At 43.3% G+C, this 16127-nt stretch overlaps 2 protein-coding genes across 2 annotated transcripts in view; one reads left to right on the forward strand and one right to left on the reverse strand.

Annotated features, from left to right (window-relative positions):
- The window catches only part of LOC136632212 (cytochrome P450 2G1-like), a 47523-nt gene extending 37216 nt beyond the window's left edge, over positions 1–10307 (reverse strand). The window contains exons 1-3 of the mRNA XM_066606942.1: positions 10070–10307; positions 1472–1634; positions 1160–1309 (exon numbers count right to left, since the gene is read on the reverse strand). Of these exons, the coding sequence (XP_066463039.1) occupies positions 1160–1309; positions 1472–1634; positions 10070–10249 (493 nt within the window). The 5' untranslated portion in view covers positions 10250–10307. The remainder of the gene's footprint in view (positions 1–1159; positions 1310–1471; positions 1635–10069) is intronic.
- The window catches only part of LOC136632214 (cytochrome P450 2G1-like), a 203611-nt gene that overhangs the window by 58043 nt on the left and 129441 nt on the right, over positions 1–16127 (forward strand). The window lies entirely within an intron of this gene.

Consider the following 16127-nt stretch of genomic DNA (forward strand, 5'->3'; position numbering starts at 1 on the left):
GTCAGCAAATACAATTGTGGGCAATCATTTTGTCTGCACCCATTCTTCATGGTGGTGACAAGATACAATAATACCCTTTTGGACTCCCTGTGCCACCCTATTGTGCCACTTGACAACACTGTCTTACAGAGACATTCTTCACTAAATAAATTCCTTCTAGGGAAGAATGTATTTGTGGAAGAAAAACCTGGAGGCATACAGAGATACAATATGGCCTCATAGGTGGTGGGCTATGTGTGCTGTATTACTTCTGTGCACAACTCAGAGCTTATATCAGCTGTAATATAGCTATCTGCACAAGGCCATTACAATGATAAGAAGGAATCTAGTGGAAAACCATAATACTTTCCATAAATGTCAATAGTATATCTCAAGATATACTGAAAAATCTAACAATGTTTTTCTCTGGCTTAGCAATAAGAATCCTGCTGGTTTGTACAGTAATTTAACCATGCTACTGATCTTTTACTGATAAACTGCTTGACATTATATGTTTGCAAATTCTGAGTACATTATTTATGTCTAAACACAAGGAGGAGGGGCAAATACCTTGCCATGGCACAGTTGTGTAACGGAATTGCCAATATAAGCTTATTGAAAAAACCTTCAAAGGGAATCTGTCAGCTCGAACATAGTGTCCAAACTGCAGCCAGCTTGTTATAAAGCAGGAGGAGCTGAGCAGATTCATATACTGAATCTTTCCACTTAAAACTATATAACTTGTACTTTATTCACTTAAAGCTTTGCTCATTCTGAGCTGAACAGTCCAATGGGTGGTCCTATCAGTGATTGACAGCTACCTGTATATGACTGTATATACAAGGAAGTCTCTCAATCACAGATAGGACCACCCATCAGATTGTTCAGCTTAGAATGTGCAGATGTTTAAATGAATAAAGTACAAGTTATACTGAATCTTTCCCATACAACTATGTATCAATCTGCTTAGCCCCTTCTACTCTATAACATGATGCCTACAGTTTGAACAGCATGTTCAAGCTAACACATTCCCTTTAGAAACACCCACTTTTCTTTATGTTTGCAAGGCTAAGAGATGTTCCAAGAAGTTACTTAAAATTGAGAAATGTAGTCATGAGTTTAACATTTTCACCTAACTATCCCTTTGTGGTAAGTTTTTCTCTACCTGTAAAAGACCTACCATTATAGTTTTTGATGTGATTGACAAGGTGATGGGCTTCCTCCACTAGAGTTTCCTCTGAACTCTTCTTACCCATTCCAAAATCTTTGAGGGTTATTACAGAAAAATGTCTCAGTTGACTCCACATTTCACCATTGGCTAGACCTAATCCTTAAAAGAAAATGAGAAATATGAAATATAGTTTCCTCGATTTGTCATTATAAACTTCATTTGATACACCTAGTTAATAGCAAAACAGATTTTTCTAGGAAACTATTCCTAATGTGATAAACTCACTATTGCCAGAAGATTAATTATAGGCCACAAACTTACCTCCAGAGTGGAATACTTTATCAAAAATAGGAAGAGTGCCTCGACTCATAATAAGATCTCCCATATCAACCAGTGCCTCCTTTACAGCTTGGTATCCAGTCAGTATCACTGTAGGTCTTGCGCCAAAGTATAATGTGTAAACAGGGCCATATTTTTCAGGCAACTGTGAATAAATCAGAGATCTTCTTAGAGGATAGCATATATCTTAGTATAACATACTTTTGTATCATTAGATATTGTGCTTCTGCATCTTCATTTTTTATTATAGACCTCATTTAACCTAAAACTAACTGCTGATCTGTCCTATGAACTAAGGGACATTCAGACAACCAGCCATTCATATGACAACCCCACAGACTTACAGATGTGCCCTTCCTTACCTGTTCTCCTGGCTGGACATGTCCATATATCTGTCACAAGATAACCACAAAAAACAAAGATACAAAAACCACAATTATATGTAGTAATTGATTGATGGGAACAGTAAGAGTGAGGAGCCTGCTCCAATGGCCTTACATACTACAAATAATTGGGGGGGATACAGAAGGTAAAGGGGCTGGAGATGTGCACGGTATGGTGAGGTGGAGAGTGAGGGATGCTATATATATATATATATATATATATATATAGACACTGGTCAGACTTAGGCCGTGTGATGGCTGAATCGGTATGACTGCAAGGGACGGTTGATTACGGCTAGCAGAGATTGCACTCACTAGGACAGGGAGCATGTTATCAGGTGGAGTAAAGAGGGGTTTAGTTTAGGGAATGTAGTATACCTTCCTGAAAAGGTGCATTTTTAGAGCACGCCCAAAGTGTCAGGGATTGCCCAGATAGTTTTGAGTAGCGAGTTCCAGAGGACTGGTGCTGCTCTGGAGAAGTCTTGGAGGCAGGAATGAGAGTCTCAAGTTAAAGGGGCACTTAATCTGATTTCATTAGCTGAGCAGAGGGTGCGGACTGTGTAGTGGATTGAGATGAGGGAGGCAATCTGGGGTGGGGCGGTGCTCTAGGAGCTTTATGAATGAAGGTATTTAGTTTGAATCGAATTCTATATTTGATGGACAGCCAGTGCAGTGACTGGCACAGGACAGAGGCATCTGAGTAGCTGCTGGACAGGAAGATGAGCCTGGCTGCCACATTCAGGATGGATTGGAGGGGGCAGAGTCTGGCGCGGGTAGAGGCTGATCAGCAGCGAGTTGCAATAATTGAGGTGGGAGTGGATTAGGGCAATGGTGAGCGTTGTTAGCGTGTCCATGGTGAGAAAGTGGTGGATTTTTGTAATGTTCTTGAGGTGCAGCTGATATGTTCAGGCTACAGATTGGATATAGGGGGTAAAGAAGAGATCGGGGTCAAATACAACCCCAAGGCAGTGGGCGTGCTGTCTGGGAGTTATGGTGGTGCCACACACTGAGATGGAGATGTCAGGATGATGTCAGCTAGTACAATCCTCATGCAAATCACTTGTTAGATCGAGCAGTTTGCACAATAATTTTGCAGTGTAAACATTTACAATGAAGGTCCGATCAGCGATAAATCACTGATTGGATCTTCCATGCAGACCATAAAATCATTGTTGGTCTGCCACTGCTTCTGCCTGTGTAAGCAGGCAGTCATTCATCTATGAACAACTGACTGTTTACTGTGAAAGGAAGTGGAAGAATCCTCGGCACGCTCCACCTCCATTCACTGAGTGATGATCACTCATGTAAGAGCACAGGAGCGATGATCACTGAGACAGCTGTTGGCTGCTTTAGTGCCTGACAGTCGTCGCATGTAAAAAGAACTTTAGCTGTTTCCATCCTAACTTTTTCTCAAATTGGATTCAGAACTGTAATGTCCCATTAATCAAATTTAACACAATATCGTGACATGGTAGCAAAACCCTTGAATTCTGTAAATCACATCAAAACTATTGGGTGGCCAGAATAGACACATATTGAACAGAGATCTTGTAACATAGTATCCTTAAATCATGTTTTGAAAAACTGTTTATCTTGTGACACACATATTTGAACATACGCTGCCTAAAGGAGAGGTAAAAACGGACACATCTGCATATGGTCATGGTACAGTGATATTCAATAAATGGCAGTAATATTAGTCAGTAATATTGGTCTACAGTTATCAGTTGGAACTTATATAGTGGTACTAGATGATATACCTGGCCTCGCCCGAGTCAATTTGATACAGGTGTTTACGTGTTGCTTGCACAGAAAATTTTATGAAGTCAAGTTTACTTTAGAGTTACTGAGGAATAAAATATAAATACACATAGAGGAACATTAAATTCTCAGGCTGCACAACACCTGAGAGTTACATTACATGATAAAAAAGGGAGATTATAAGAAAGAGATGGTGGAGCAACAGACTAACAGCCTTGATGGTAGGCTACTAGTATCAGTGATAGTATCACTGATACTAGCAGCCTACTGCCCACAGATACTATCACTGATATTAGCAGCCTACCATCCAGGCTGTTAGTCTGTTGCTCCACCATCTCTTTCCTATAATCTCCTTTTCTTTATCATTTATCAGTCGGGCTATTACCGATAAAGGGCAGGTGTATAAGGACAGCCTTATAACAGACTTTAAGGAGTTCTACAAAAAGAAAAAAGACATATAGGGAAAAAAGAAAAGAGGATATAAATAAGATAATAGAATAGCAAGAACAGAAAGAAATCGAAGAAAGTTCTCAGATAAGCTATGTAATAACAAAAATATGAAAGTGGAGGACATTTAGAGCAGTAAGATCTCAGAACCTAGCTAGAATAAGCTATAGTTGGGCATTGAGCTACTGCCAGGAACTTTAGCTGTTTCTATAAGTACAGACATCTTAGTAACATCCTGAATGACAAAGTGTAAAAGTTATTTAAACACAAGCTATTGTGCAAGAAACCCCTAGGAAATTATGTGAGACTGAAACAGGAGACTTGTTTTAGCTCTATAGATATTTAAAGTGATCTGGTATCCGATATAGGCCGCCTGCACACGAGCGTTCCGGATTCCGCTAGCGGATTTTCACGCGCGTATGGTACCTAAATGTGCTTGCGGATAGGTGCGGATGCGTGAAAAATCACGCGCGGATATACGCGGATGTGTTGCGGAAAAAAACACGCAGAAAAACCAGCAGACACCCCTTATTGTAAACCCAACCCCTAGAGAACTGCCCATTCCTTGGAAAACAGATAATGTGCCTAAAATAATGCGCTGCAAATTCCGTTCGTGTGCAGGCACCCATAAGAAACGAACAGGGGAATGTAGCAAGCATCTCTCATTGCTTTTGCTCCCTAGGCTTTACCATCCAAAATATATGGGGAGTTCAATCAATAATTTAGGGTGCTATAAAATTATAACATCATTAGAGGCATATCTGGGTCCCTGTAGAGCTCCTTTGTAAGCGAAACGCGTCGGATCCAGAGCTATTGATACTTAGAGATTAATTTGTTTCTTTCTGTGGGTTGATCAGGTTGATGTCATCCCTTCGCCTCAGGCAGGTGTCTAATATGATCAGTGTTTTCTCTGATAAAGTTATAGTGACACCAATCACAACTTAAACAATTCATCTAAGTTGAAGAATAAACCACAATTCCAACTCTGTCACTTATGATCCAAGTGAGAAACTGTTTATGTTTTTAATTTTTTATAGTGTGAGATGTTTGTTTGTGAGTCTTTGTTTTAGTAAATATTATTAAAGTTTATGTTTTATAGTCCAAATCAGTGAAATGGTTTAATATAATTATTCTGGACTCTTCCTGCTCCAGTGAAGTCTTTCTGCGACTACACTAGGTGTGAACAATGACTTGTTCTGTGTAGTGTTTGCTTTATGTTACACTGAACATGACCTTGTTCACACCAAGTGACTGTATGTGTGGTGCCCCAGGGTGACCGAGACACACTGAGGAGCTGGCAAGGTACAGGTAGCACTTGTCAAGGTGGCTCTACCAGACTCTATCCCAGAGGGATGCATGGAAACTCAGCCAAGGCACTGCTAGGCCTCTTCCAGGCAACGCCGGATGGCTGTTACCTAAATAAGTGTAGTGGACTTGAAGTTGTCTCACGTGACGCCACCGTTCCTTTTCACACCTGCAAGTCCTTGGCAGTAGAAATAGTTAGAGTCCACACACTGATGAACTTGCAAACCACAATCACTGGGAACAGGCTGTGATTGGAAATTTTACTCTGTACTTGCAGAAATACAGCATACAATCATGTGCAGGAAAGACAGTGTTTCAGTGGATGGTCAGGGAGGAGAACACAAGATGAAACCACGCCCATAGTCTAAGTTATCTGTGGTGCTCCGCTCCTGGAAACACACACACTCCGGGACTCTGAATAACTCTGGAGGGGGACACAACACTCCACTGACACTCACTCAGAACTTGTTTGTAGAACACTGCATAGCGGACCTCTTCACTCCTTGAACTCCTCAGAGGTGGTTCCTAGAATGGTGATAATCTGGATACCTCTCCTCCGCTTCCCTCACTTCACCACATGAGGGATGAAGGCCATGTGGCCTGCACTCTTACTCCACTTTCAACCGTTAAAGATGATGAAAGACCACACCTTGCTCTCAATCACTCATACTTATAGAGGGAAGACATCACATGACTAGACAGAATTGTTACTTTCCCAGACATATCCCAGCCACTTTCAGACATTAACCTCTTGCATGCTGCAGCTGTGCAATACACATAACAGCAGAAAAGACACTTTGCACAGTGCATCCACATTAAAGACATGTATGACAATTATGGAGGGGCCAGTAATAGGTATTTTGGGCCACTACATATGTCTATTGGCGTGGACTACATTCAGTGTGTAAAATGACTCGTTCAATGCATGTCTGTTTGTGTGCAGATGTCTGGTGTGAACTATGTTGTATTTCCCTTGTCTGGTAATCTTGCTTATTCCTATCTAGGGTGAGACAGGTGTCCCCTAGGTTCTAGCATGTGGCTGTCCTTATTGGTTTGATCGCCCTGCTTATAGGCAGGGTTCCCTTTCCTGCTTGATGTGGGCTTGTGGTCTCATTTACTTTGGCCAAAATACTAATCATATCAATACATCATATTTATTTATAATTCCATCAGTTTGTTGTGTTAGTACAATTGGTAAGAATTTGGCCCTAGTGTTAGTTTAGAGTCTTTGTCCCTGTTTTCCCACTGTTGCGTGCACGTTCAGTTTATATTTGGTGTGAACAGTGATCGATTGTGTCTATATCTTCCAGCCTCCTCTTTAGCTATAAATAGATTGCGTTCATGTAGGCAATGTGAATAAGAAATTTACATGAGCGTAACATCAATGTCTTACAAGGCCATTCACAGCCTGTCCCCTCTATACATCTCTGACCTAATATTCAGATACATCCTCCCATGTAATTTCTGATTCTCACTAGAGCTTTGTCTCTGCTCTCCTTAAAGGGGTTGTCCCGCGCCAAAACGGGTTTTTTTTTTTTTCAACCCCCCCCCCCCCCCCCCCGTTCGGCACGAGACAAACCCGATGCAGGGACCTAAAGAAAAATCTGCACAGCGCTTACCTGAATCCCCGCGCTCCGGTGACTTCTTACTTACCGGCTGAAGATGGCCGCCGGCATCTTCTCCCTCGGTGGACCGCAGGGCTTCTGTGCGGTCCATTGCCGATTCCAGCCTCCTGATTGGCTGGAATCGGCACGTGACGGGGCGGAGCTACACGGAGCCCCATTCAGAAAAGAAGAAGACCCGGACTGCGCAAGCGCGGCTAATTTGGCCATTAGACGGCGAAAATTAGTCGGCTCCATGGAAACGAGGACGCTAGCAACGGAGCAGGTAAGTGAAAAACTTCTTATAACTTCTGTATGGCTCATAATTAATGCACAATGTACATTACAAAGTGCATTAATATGGCCATACAGAAGTGTATAGACCCACTTGCTGCCGTGGGACAATCCCTTTAAGTCTGCTCCTCACATAATTGTCATCAGGATTTCTCCTGTGCATTCCCTATACTCTGGCGCTCGCTATCTCAACACAACTGACTCATCACTGTCTTCTAAAATTTCAAAAAGACACTGAAAACCCACTTCTTCAGAAAAGCCTACAGCCTACAGTAACTCTGCTGCCACCACAACATGAGCACCTTCTACCCTCACCTACTGTCTCTGTTTACCTCCCTTGTAGTCTGCTAGCCTTCACAGTTAGTCCTCTTTCCCTCTGTATCACTTTGTTAGTTATTCAGTAGTTGTTTAACCCCTTAATGACGTGGCTCCCTTTTTTTCCATTTTCGTTTTTCCTCACCTCATCAAAAAAATCGTAACTCCTTTATTTATCCATTGACGTCGCTGTATGGGGGCTTGTTTTTTGCAGGATGAGTTGTATTTTTAAATGGTGCCATACTGGCATTTAAAGTACCATACAATGTACTGAAAAACTTTTAAAAAATTCTATGTGAAGTAAAGTAAAAAAAAAAAAAACGACATTCCGCCATCTTTCAGTGCGTCTTGCTTCTATGGCACACAAACTGCAACAAAATGACATGATATCTTTATTCTATGAGTCAGTGCGATTACTACGATATCAAACTTGTATAGTTTTTTTATTTTACTGTACTATTTTTTTTTTCAAAGACATTTAATTTTTGAAAATTTTCTGCCGCCATCTTCTACGCGCAAAAACTTTTTTATTTTTCCGTCGATGTAGTTGAGCAAGGGCTCATTTTTTGCACAATGTCCTGTAGTTTACGTTAGTACCAAGTTGGAATATATACGACTTTTTGATTGCTTTTTATTGCGTTTTTTTCTGGGAGACAGGATAACTGAAAAAGTGCATTTCTGGCGTTGATAGATCGGACTTTTGCGGATGCGGCGATACCAAGTATGTATTTTCCTTTAATGATGTAGACTTTTTTATTATAGATATGGCAAAACGGAGGTAATTTAAACTATTATTACTTTTTTTTTTTTTTTTTTTTTTACAATTAATAAAACTTTTATTGATCTTTTTTTTCACTTTTTTCTTAAGCCTCCCTGGGGGACTACAACATGCGATGCTTTGATCGCTCCTGCAGTATGACGTAATGCTATAGCATTACGTCATACTACGATTTGACAGGCAGTCTATCTAGCCACCCCACAGGGATGTCTTGATAGGCAGTCTGCTAAGGCAGCCCTGAGGCCTTTCGGAAGGCCCCGGGCTGCCATGACACCTGCACGGCTCCCCCGATCTCTACGCGCGTGGGGGGGGGGGGGGCGTACGGACCCCCAAACATTGTTTGAGGGATTTAAATGCCGTTGTCAGAATTGAGTTAGTAGCCGTGATCGGCCGAACGGACGATTGCAGCTATTGCCTGCGGGTGTCAGCTGTAATAAACAGCTGACGCCCACGCTGTATGAAGAGAGGTCACCCTGCAACCTCTCTTCATACATACCCGACGCTTCAGAAAGTAAATGTACGTCCTGTAGCGGGAAGGGTTTAACGTTCTTGTCATTTTATATACGTAATGTATTAAAACCCCTATTTCACATGTATAGCACCCGGGAATTAACAGTGTTTTAAAATAATTAATAATGATAAAAATAATAGTGAAAGAGAATATTTAGCAACTCTGTCGTTGTTAGGGCTCCTGCACACTTGCGTTTTTCTTGCGTGTTTTTTTCCACGCGATATCACTGCATTTTTTTTTTCATTGTCAATGGGACTTTCTAATGTTAAGAATGTATTGCACAAAAATTGCAAAGCACCAACTTGTGATGTGCTTTTAACAGAAGTTAGAAAGTCCCATTGATAATCGCGTAAAAAAAATCGCACAAGAAAAACGCAAGTGAGCAGGAGCCCTAAGGGTGCCTTTACGCTTGCAATAAAATCGAGTGATTTTTGCGCAACACGAGAGTGAGTGAAAATGCAGAATTATGAAACCAATGATTTTCAATGATTTCATTCACATTTGCGATGTTGCGATGAAAAAAACTGCAGCATGTCCTATCTTTATGTGTTTTGCAATTTTTTATCGCCTCTGTTTTCCTATGGAGCCTCCTTTTTGACGCAATGCACAAACTTGCGATTTACATGTGATGTGGTGCGTTTTTAACATTAGACAGTCCTATTGACTTTTGTGCAAAAAAAAAACAATTGCGCAACATTATTGCGGGCAGCAGTAATGCAAGATTATTCTCAGGAAACAGAATTGCTGACACTCAATAATCGCTGGAACAAAGACACAATTTTGCTTGCCAGTGTGAAAGAGCCCTTAGGCCACACCAACTCGAAAACAAATAAACTTTGTGTGTTAGCAAAAATGGGGGAAGATCTTTTCATTGCAGTTATTAAATATGAGTAGTATATGTACATCGATGACAATTTATGTGACTAAATGGCATTGTAAACCAAATGCGGGTATAATCATTCTCAGTGCCTAGGGCAGCATGGATTTTGAACATGACACTGTATGGTTTAGTGTTTTCTAGCATGGAGTTTTAAGCTTTTTCACATTCTACAGTGTGTAGTAGTTTAGTGTGTAACCAAAAAGAGAGTAAATAATCCAATATAAACAGTTTTGATATTCACATCCTAACCATATGCAACCAACAAACATCAAAGAATGTTGAAAGGATACTAATAACAAATTTACCTTTGTTAAGCAAGGCAATAATCCCTTAGAATGAATCAGGAGAAAGTTGCCCAAAATTGGCAACGGGAAAGGTCCCGGTGGCATCCTTCTTCTTTCCCACACATGTTTCCAGTAAAATAAGACTAACAGAAAGGTAACAACACCAACCAAGATGACCATGGCATTATGTGAGTCTATCATGGCTCACACACTCCTGTAAGTGATACTTGCTTTGTCTCTCTTTATTGCATGCACAAGTATCTTGGGTTCTGGAAACATTTATTGAATCATCCCCAAAGGCTGTATAAAAGTTTCCTGGAACTGTGTTCTTCCATTGGCTTCAGATCAAGCGCATCACGCACAATGATTAGCATATGCAATGCAAAATACAAAACAAGCATAAACATGATAATTCTATGCTGTGCTGGAGCCATGGTGCACTAAGCACTGTTTTGGACTGACAGTCCCCCTTGCCCCTGGACCCTGCTATACGTTTTTTGGTATGCAATATTACAATAAATTTAGTGCAAAATGCGTAGAACCACATTGCTTCTGACATGATGCTACGTAAACTGCAGTAAAAACAGCATTGTTGATTTTGTGCACATCACAGCAAAACTACAGCAGGGGAAGGTGCAGGACCATTAGTGACTGGGTATTAGTGCATCTTGACGCCACCAGAAGCTAGGAGTTTGACAGAGCTTGGATGAGGAACACCCCCTGTCACACCCCTAGCTTCTGATTGGCTCAAGATTGGAATGTCCTGCTACCTTGCTTTTGTTCTACAAGCGGACGCCGCTGAGCTCCAGCGCTCTGACAGCAGTTACCTGGTTGTCCACCCTCTGCGCTCTGCCCTCCTGCTGTTGTCTGTGGCCGGTGGCTAGCAGTGACAGTTCCCGGCCGCACTTAACCACAGCTGTGTGTGGAGGGAGTAATGTCAGCGAGTGTCATGTGCCGCTGTGCTCTACCCGCACTCACAGCCCACAGTCTGGTCCCGGCGTCATTGTCTCTCCCCCAATGCTGCGGGGAGACTTTTCTCCCTTTCATGTGTTTCAGGGAGGGGAGGGGGCAGTGCTTGTCGGCCGCCGCAGGGAAAGTGCCCTCAGTCCGGCCCTGGCGTCTGTCGCTGTCTCTCCTCTTATGCTGTGGCCACAGATTTCACGTGTACATGTGTTTGAAGGAAGGTGCCGCACTTGTTGCCCGCTGCTGCCACAGGGAAAGTTGCCTTACTGCGGTCTGCCCTTCCTGCTGCCGACCCTGCTCTGAGGCTAAACACAGAGGTTGGTGGGCCATTCTGCGCCATCGGCGGTGGGGAGTAGTGCTGCTGCACTGGCGAATGCGCCAGTATAGCTGGCGCTGCAGCTTCCATTTAAGATATATTTAGCTGTCTGCTAGCTGGCTGCGAGGATCTGCAGCCAAGCAAACTCCCAACCCAATCAGGTACAGGGGACGTCACCCTCCTGTCAAACTTGACTCCACCAGCAATTCATGGTGGCATCAAGATACACTAATACCTAGTAACTGCATAGGCACATGAAAGAGGTCTTGTTCTGCAGAGGAGCATGATTGTAAAGTGCCAGTAAATAGAGTGGAGTGGTCACGTGAATAGATGGGAAAGTATGAGGCTTAGTCTTATTGTTGCTCTATGAAAGGAAAAGAAGATATAGGAAGAGGCTGCTGCTATGAGATAATGTGAGGTTGAAGATAATGAGAAGACTGACAATGAGAGAAAACATTTTGCGTGACAGAGGGATAACTAAAGGAAGCAGTATGTGAGAGGTAAGCCATTGACAGCAGTCTATGAGAGGGGACATAGGAAATAGTCTGTAGAGTCTGTGTTGGAGAGAGAAACATAGGGAGTAGTCTGTAGAGAGGGGAAAAAGATGGGCAGTGGGAGCAGTCTGTAAGAGAGGAGTAGTATAGTGAGAAGTTTATGTGAGAGAGGAGTTGCATGGAGAGAAGTCTGCGGGAAAAAGAAGAGAAAACTGAGAGGCAGGACTCAAGTGGAACAGTGGAACCATGTGTGACAAAGGAGGGGAGTAGAGACCAGTCTATGCAAGAGAAGAGGGCCATGGAAGAATTCTATAGGGAGCTGCATGACAGACAATTTTTGAAAGATGAGGGCATTGGGTGCAGTCTGTATGAGGGTCCAAAACATGGGGAGCAGTCTGTGGAAGGGAGAGGAGCATTGGCAGAGTGTTTTTGAAAGGGGGGTTGAGTACCAGTCAGTGTGAGAAAGCAGGCAGTGGGTGGAATGGGAGAGCAGTCTGTGTGAGGTTAGAAGTTGCTGCTCTTTACATTCCCTGTCAATGATAAAAACACATGACTGAATCTGATTAAATATTTAATAGGTTTAATTAGGTCCAAAGACAAAAGCAGTCTAAAATGTAAAATCCACTGAATCCGCACATCACTAAGGGTCACTGTACTATAGGTTTATCTGTAACCTGGGATCTAATGTTATTTGTGTTGCTATAATGGAAATGGCTACAATGCGAGAGGGCAGAACATCTCAGCGGTACACTCTGCCTCAACAAAAGAAGTTCAAGCAAAAGCCAAAAAGTGGCAACAGCACTCAATATGCATTTTTTATTAGAAAAATACATAACTATGTATACACTAACCACATTAAATAATGAAAGGTTCTTGGTATATAATTTGATCAAAGTATATTGGCCCATCTACCAATGTCCAGATGACCAAGGTATCAGATGGGTCCTAACTAGAGATGAGCGAACGCGTTCGTCCGAGCTTGATATTCGTGCGAATATTAGGGTGTTCGGGATGTTCGTTATTCGTAACGAACACCATGCGGTGTTCTGGTTACTTTCACTTCCTTCCCTGAGACGTTAGCGCGCTTTTCTGGCCAATTGAAAGACAGGGAAGGCATTACAACTTCCCCCTGCAACGTTTAAGCCCTATACCACCCCCCTGCTGTGAGTGGCTGGCGAGATCAGGTGTTCGCCTAATAGAAAAGTCGGCCCCTCCCGCGGCTCGCCTCAGATGCGGTGTGAGTTAGATGAGGGACAGTGCTGTTTATACCGGAGCTGCTGTAGGGAAAGAATTGGTAGTTAGTGTAGGCTTCAAGACCCCCCAAAGGTCCTTATTAGGGCCACTGATAGCTGTGTGTTTGCTGCTGTTAGCAGTGGGATTTTTTTTTTTCTCAAAATCGCCTCTGCAGACCGTTGCACCTGGCATTAGGGACAGAAGTGCTGCATAGGCAGGGAGAGTGTTAGGAGTGAGTGTAGCCTTCAAGAACCTCAACGGTCCTTTCTAGGGCCATATTTATCAGTGTGCAGTACTGTCCAGGCTGCTGTTAGCTGTGCTGCATTTTTTTTGGGCTTCTCAAAATCGCCTCTGCAGAGCATTCCACCCTCCATTGATACTGCAGGGAAAGAATTGTATAGGCAGGGCCACAACACAGTTATTATTCATAGAATATACGCAGTGCTGCCTTTTGGTGGAAAAACAAGTGAAAACAAATCTATTTGTCCAGCCTCTGTCCGTCCTTACGGGCGGTGGACACGTGTGAGCTGCGTGAAAAACATTGCTAAATCATACGCACCCAGCTACGCTTTACTGCTGGCTTCGCCATTTGCTTTCCTTAATTGGGAAAAAAAATACCTGCTCTGCCAGAGTTATAATAACTCTGCTACCCTCACGTTCTGTGACACATAAGCAGGGACACAGCACAGTTATTAAACTTCTCCTGTTCATAGAATATACGCAGTGCTGCCTTTTGGTGGGAAAAAACTGAAAACAAATCTATTTGTCCAGCCTCTGTCCGTCCTTACGGGCGGTGGAGACGTGTGAGCTGCGTGAAAAACATTGCTAAATCATACGCACCCAGCTACGCTTTACTGCTGGCTTCGCCATTTGCTTTCCTTAATTGGGAAAAAAAATACCTGCTATGCCAGAGTTATAATAACTCTGCTACCCTCACGTTCTGTGACACATAAGCAGGGACACAGCACAGTTATTAAACTTCTCCTGTTCATAGAATATACGCAGTGCTGCCTTTTGGTGGGAAAAAACTGAAAACAAATCTATTTGTCCAGCCTCTGTCCGTCCTTACGGGCGGTGGACACGTGTGAGCTGCGTGAAAAACATTGCTAAATCATACGCACCCAGCTACGCTTTACTGCTGGCTTCGCCATTTGCTTTCCTTAATTGGGAAAAAAAATACCTGCTCTGCCAGAGTTATAATAACTCTGCTACCCTCACGTTCTGTGACACATAAGCAGGGACACAGCACAGTTATTAAACTTCTCATGTTCATAGAATATACGCAGTGCTGCCTTTTGGTGGGAAAAAACTGAAAACAAATCTATTTGTCCAGCCTCTGTCCGTCCTTACGGGCTGTGGACACGTGTGAGCTGCGTGAAAAACATTGCTAAATCATACGCACCCAGCTACGCTTTACTGCTGGCTTCGCCATTTGCTTTCCTTAATTGGGAAAAAAAATACCTGCTCTGCCAGAGTTATAATAACTCTGCTACCCTCACGTTCTGTGACACATAAGCAGGGACACAGCACAGTTATTAAACTTCTCCTGTTCATAGAATATACGCAGTGCTGCCTTTTGGTGGGAAAAAACTGAAAACAAATCTATTTGTCCAGCCTCTGTCCGTCCTTACGGGCGGTGGAGACGTGTGAGCTGCGTGAAAAACATTGCTAAATCATACGCACCCAGCTACGCTTTACTGCTGGCTTCGCCATTTGCTTTCCTTAATTGGGAAAAAAAATACCTGCTCTGCCAGAGTTATAATAACTCTGCTACCCTCACGTTCTGTGACACATAAGCAGGGACACAGCACAGTTATTAAACTTCTCCTGTTCATAGAATATACGCAGTGCTGCCTTTTGGTGGGAAAAAACTGAAAACAAATCTATTTGTCCAGCCTCTGTCCGTCCTTACGGGCGGTGGAGACGTGTGAGCTGCGTGAAAAACATTGCTAAATCATACGCACCCAGCTACGCTTTACTGCTGGCTTCGCCATTTGCTTTCCTTAATTGGGAAAAAAAATACCTGCTCTGCCAGAGTTATAATAACTCTGCTACCCTCACGTTCTGTGACACATAAGCAGGGACACAGCACAGTTATTAAACTTCTCCTGTTCATAGAATATACGCAGTGCTGCCTTTTGGTGGGAAAAAAACTGAAAACAAATCTATTTGTCCAGCCTCTGTCCGTCCTTACGGGCGGTGGAGACGTGTGAGCTGCGTGAAAAACATTGCTAAATCATACGCACCCAGCTACGCTTTACTGCTGGCTTCGCCATTTGCTTTCCTTAATTGGGAAAAAAAATACCTGCTCTGCCAGAGTTATAATAACTCTGCTACCCTCACGTTCTGTGACACATAAGCAGGGACACAGCACAGTTATTAAACTTAGATAATTCATTCACTAGAGGCAGTGGGGCCTTTCGTTTTCCAAAAAGGGCAAAAATTATATTTGGCCTGCAGTCTTGCGCCAATTTATTTCCTGCCTGTGAAATCAAATCACTGGTAATACAGCATGCTGAGGGGTAGGGGTAGGCCTAGAGGACGTGGACGCGGCCGAGGACGCGGAGGGCCAAGTCAGGGTGTGGGCACAGGCCAAGCTCCTGATCCAGGTGTGTCGCAGCCGACTGCTGCGCGATTAAGAGAGAGGCACGTTTCTGGCGTCCCCACATTCATCGCCCAATTAATGGGTCCACGCGGGAGACGGTTATTAGAAAATGAGCAGTGTGAGCAGGTCCTGTCCTGGATGGCAGAAAGTGCTTCGAGCAACCTATCGTCTACCCGCAGGTCTGCGCCGTCCACTGCTGCCAATCCGAATCCTCTGTCTGCTGCTCCTCCTTCCTCCCAGCCTCCTCACTCCACTACAATAACACCTGCTCAGGAGCGGGAGCACTCCCAGGAACTGTTCTCGGGCCCCTGCTTAGATTGGGCAGCAGCGGTTCCTCTCCCACCAGAGGAGTTTATCGTCACTGATGCCCAACCATTCGAAAGTTCCCGGGGTCCGGGGGAAGAGGCTGGGGACTTCCGCCAACTGTCTCAACAACTTTCTGTGGGTGAGGAGGACGATGACGATCAG

Source organism: Eleutherodactylus coqui, chromosome 6, assembly GCF_035609145.1.
Source record: "Eleutherodactylus coqui strain aEleCoq1 chromosome 6, aEleCoq1.hap1, whole genome shotgun sequence".
NCBI classification, from domain to species: Eukaryota; Metazoa; Chordata; class Amphibia; order Anura; family Eleutherodactylidae; genus Eleutherodactylus; species Eleutherodactylus coqui.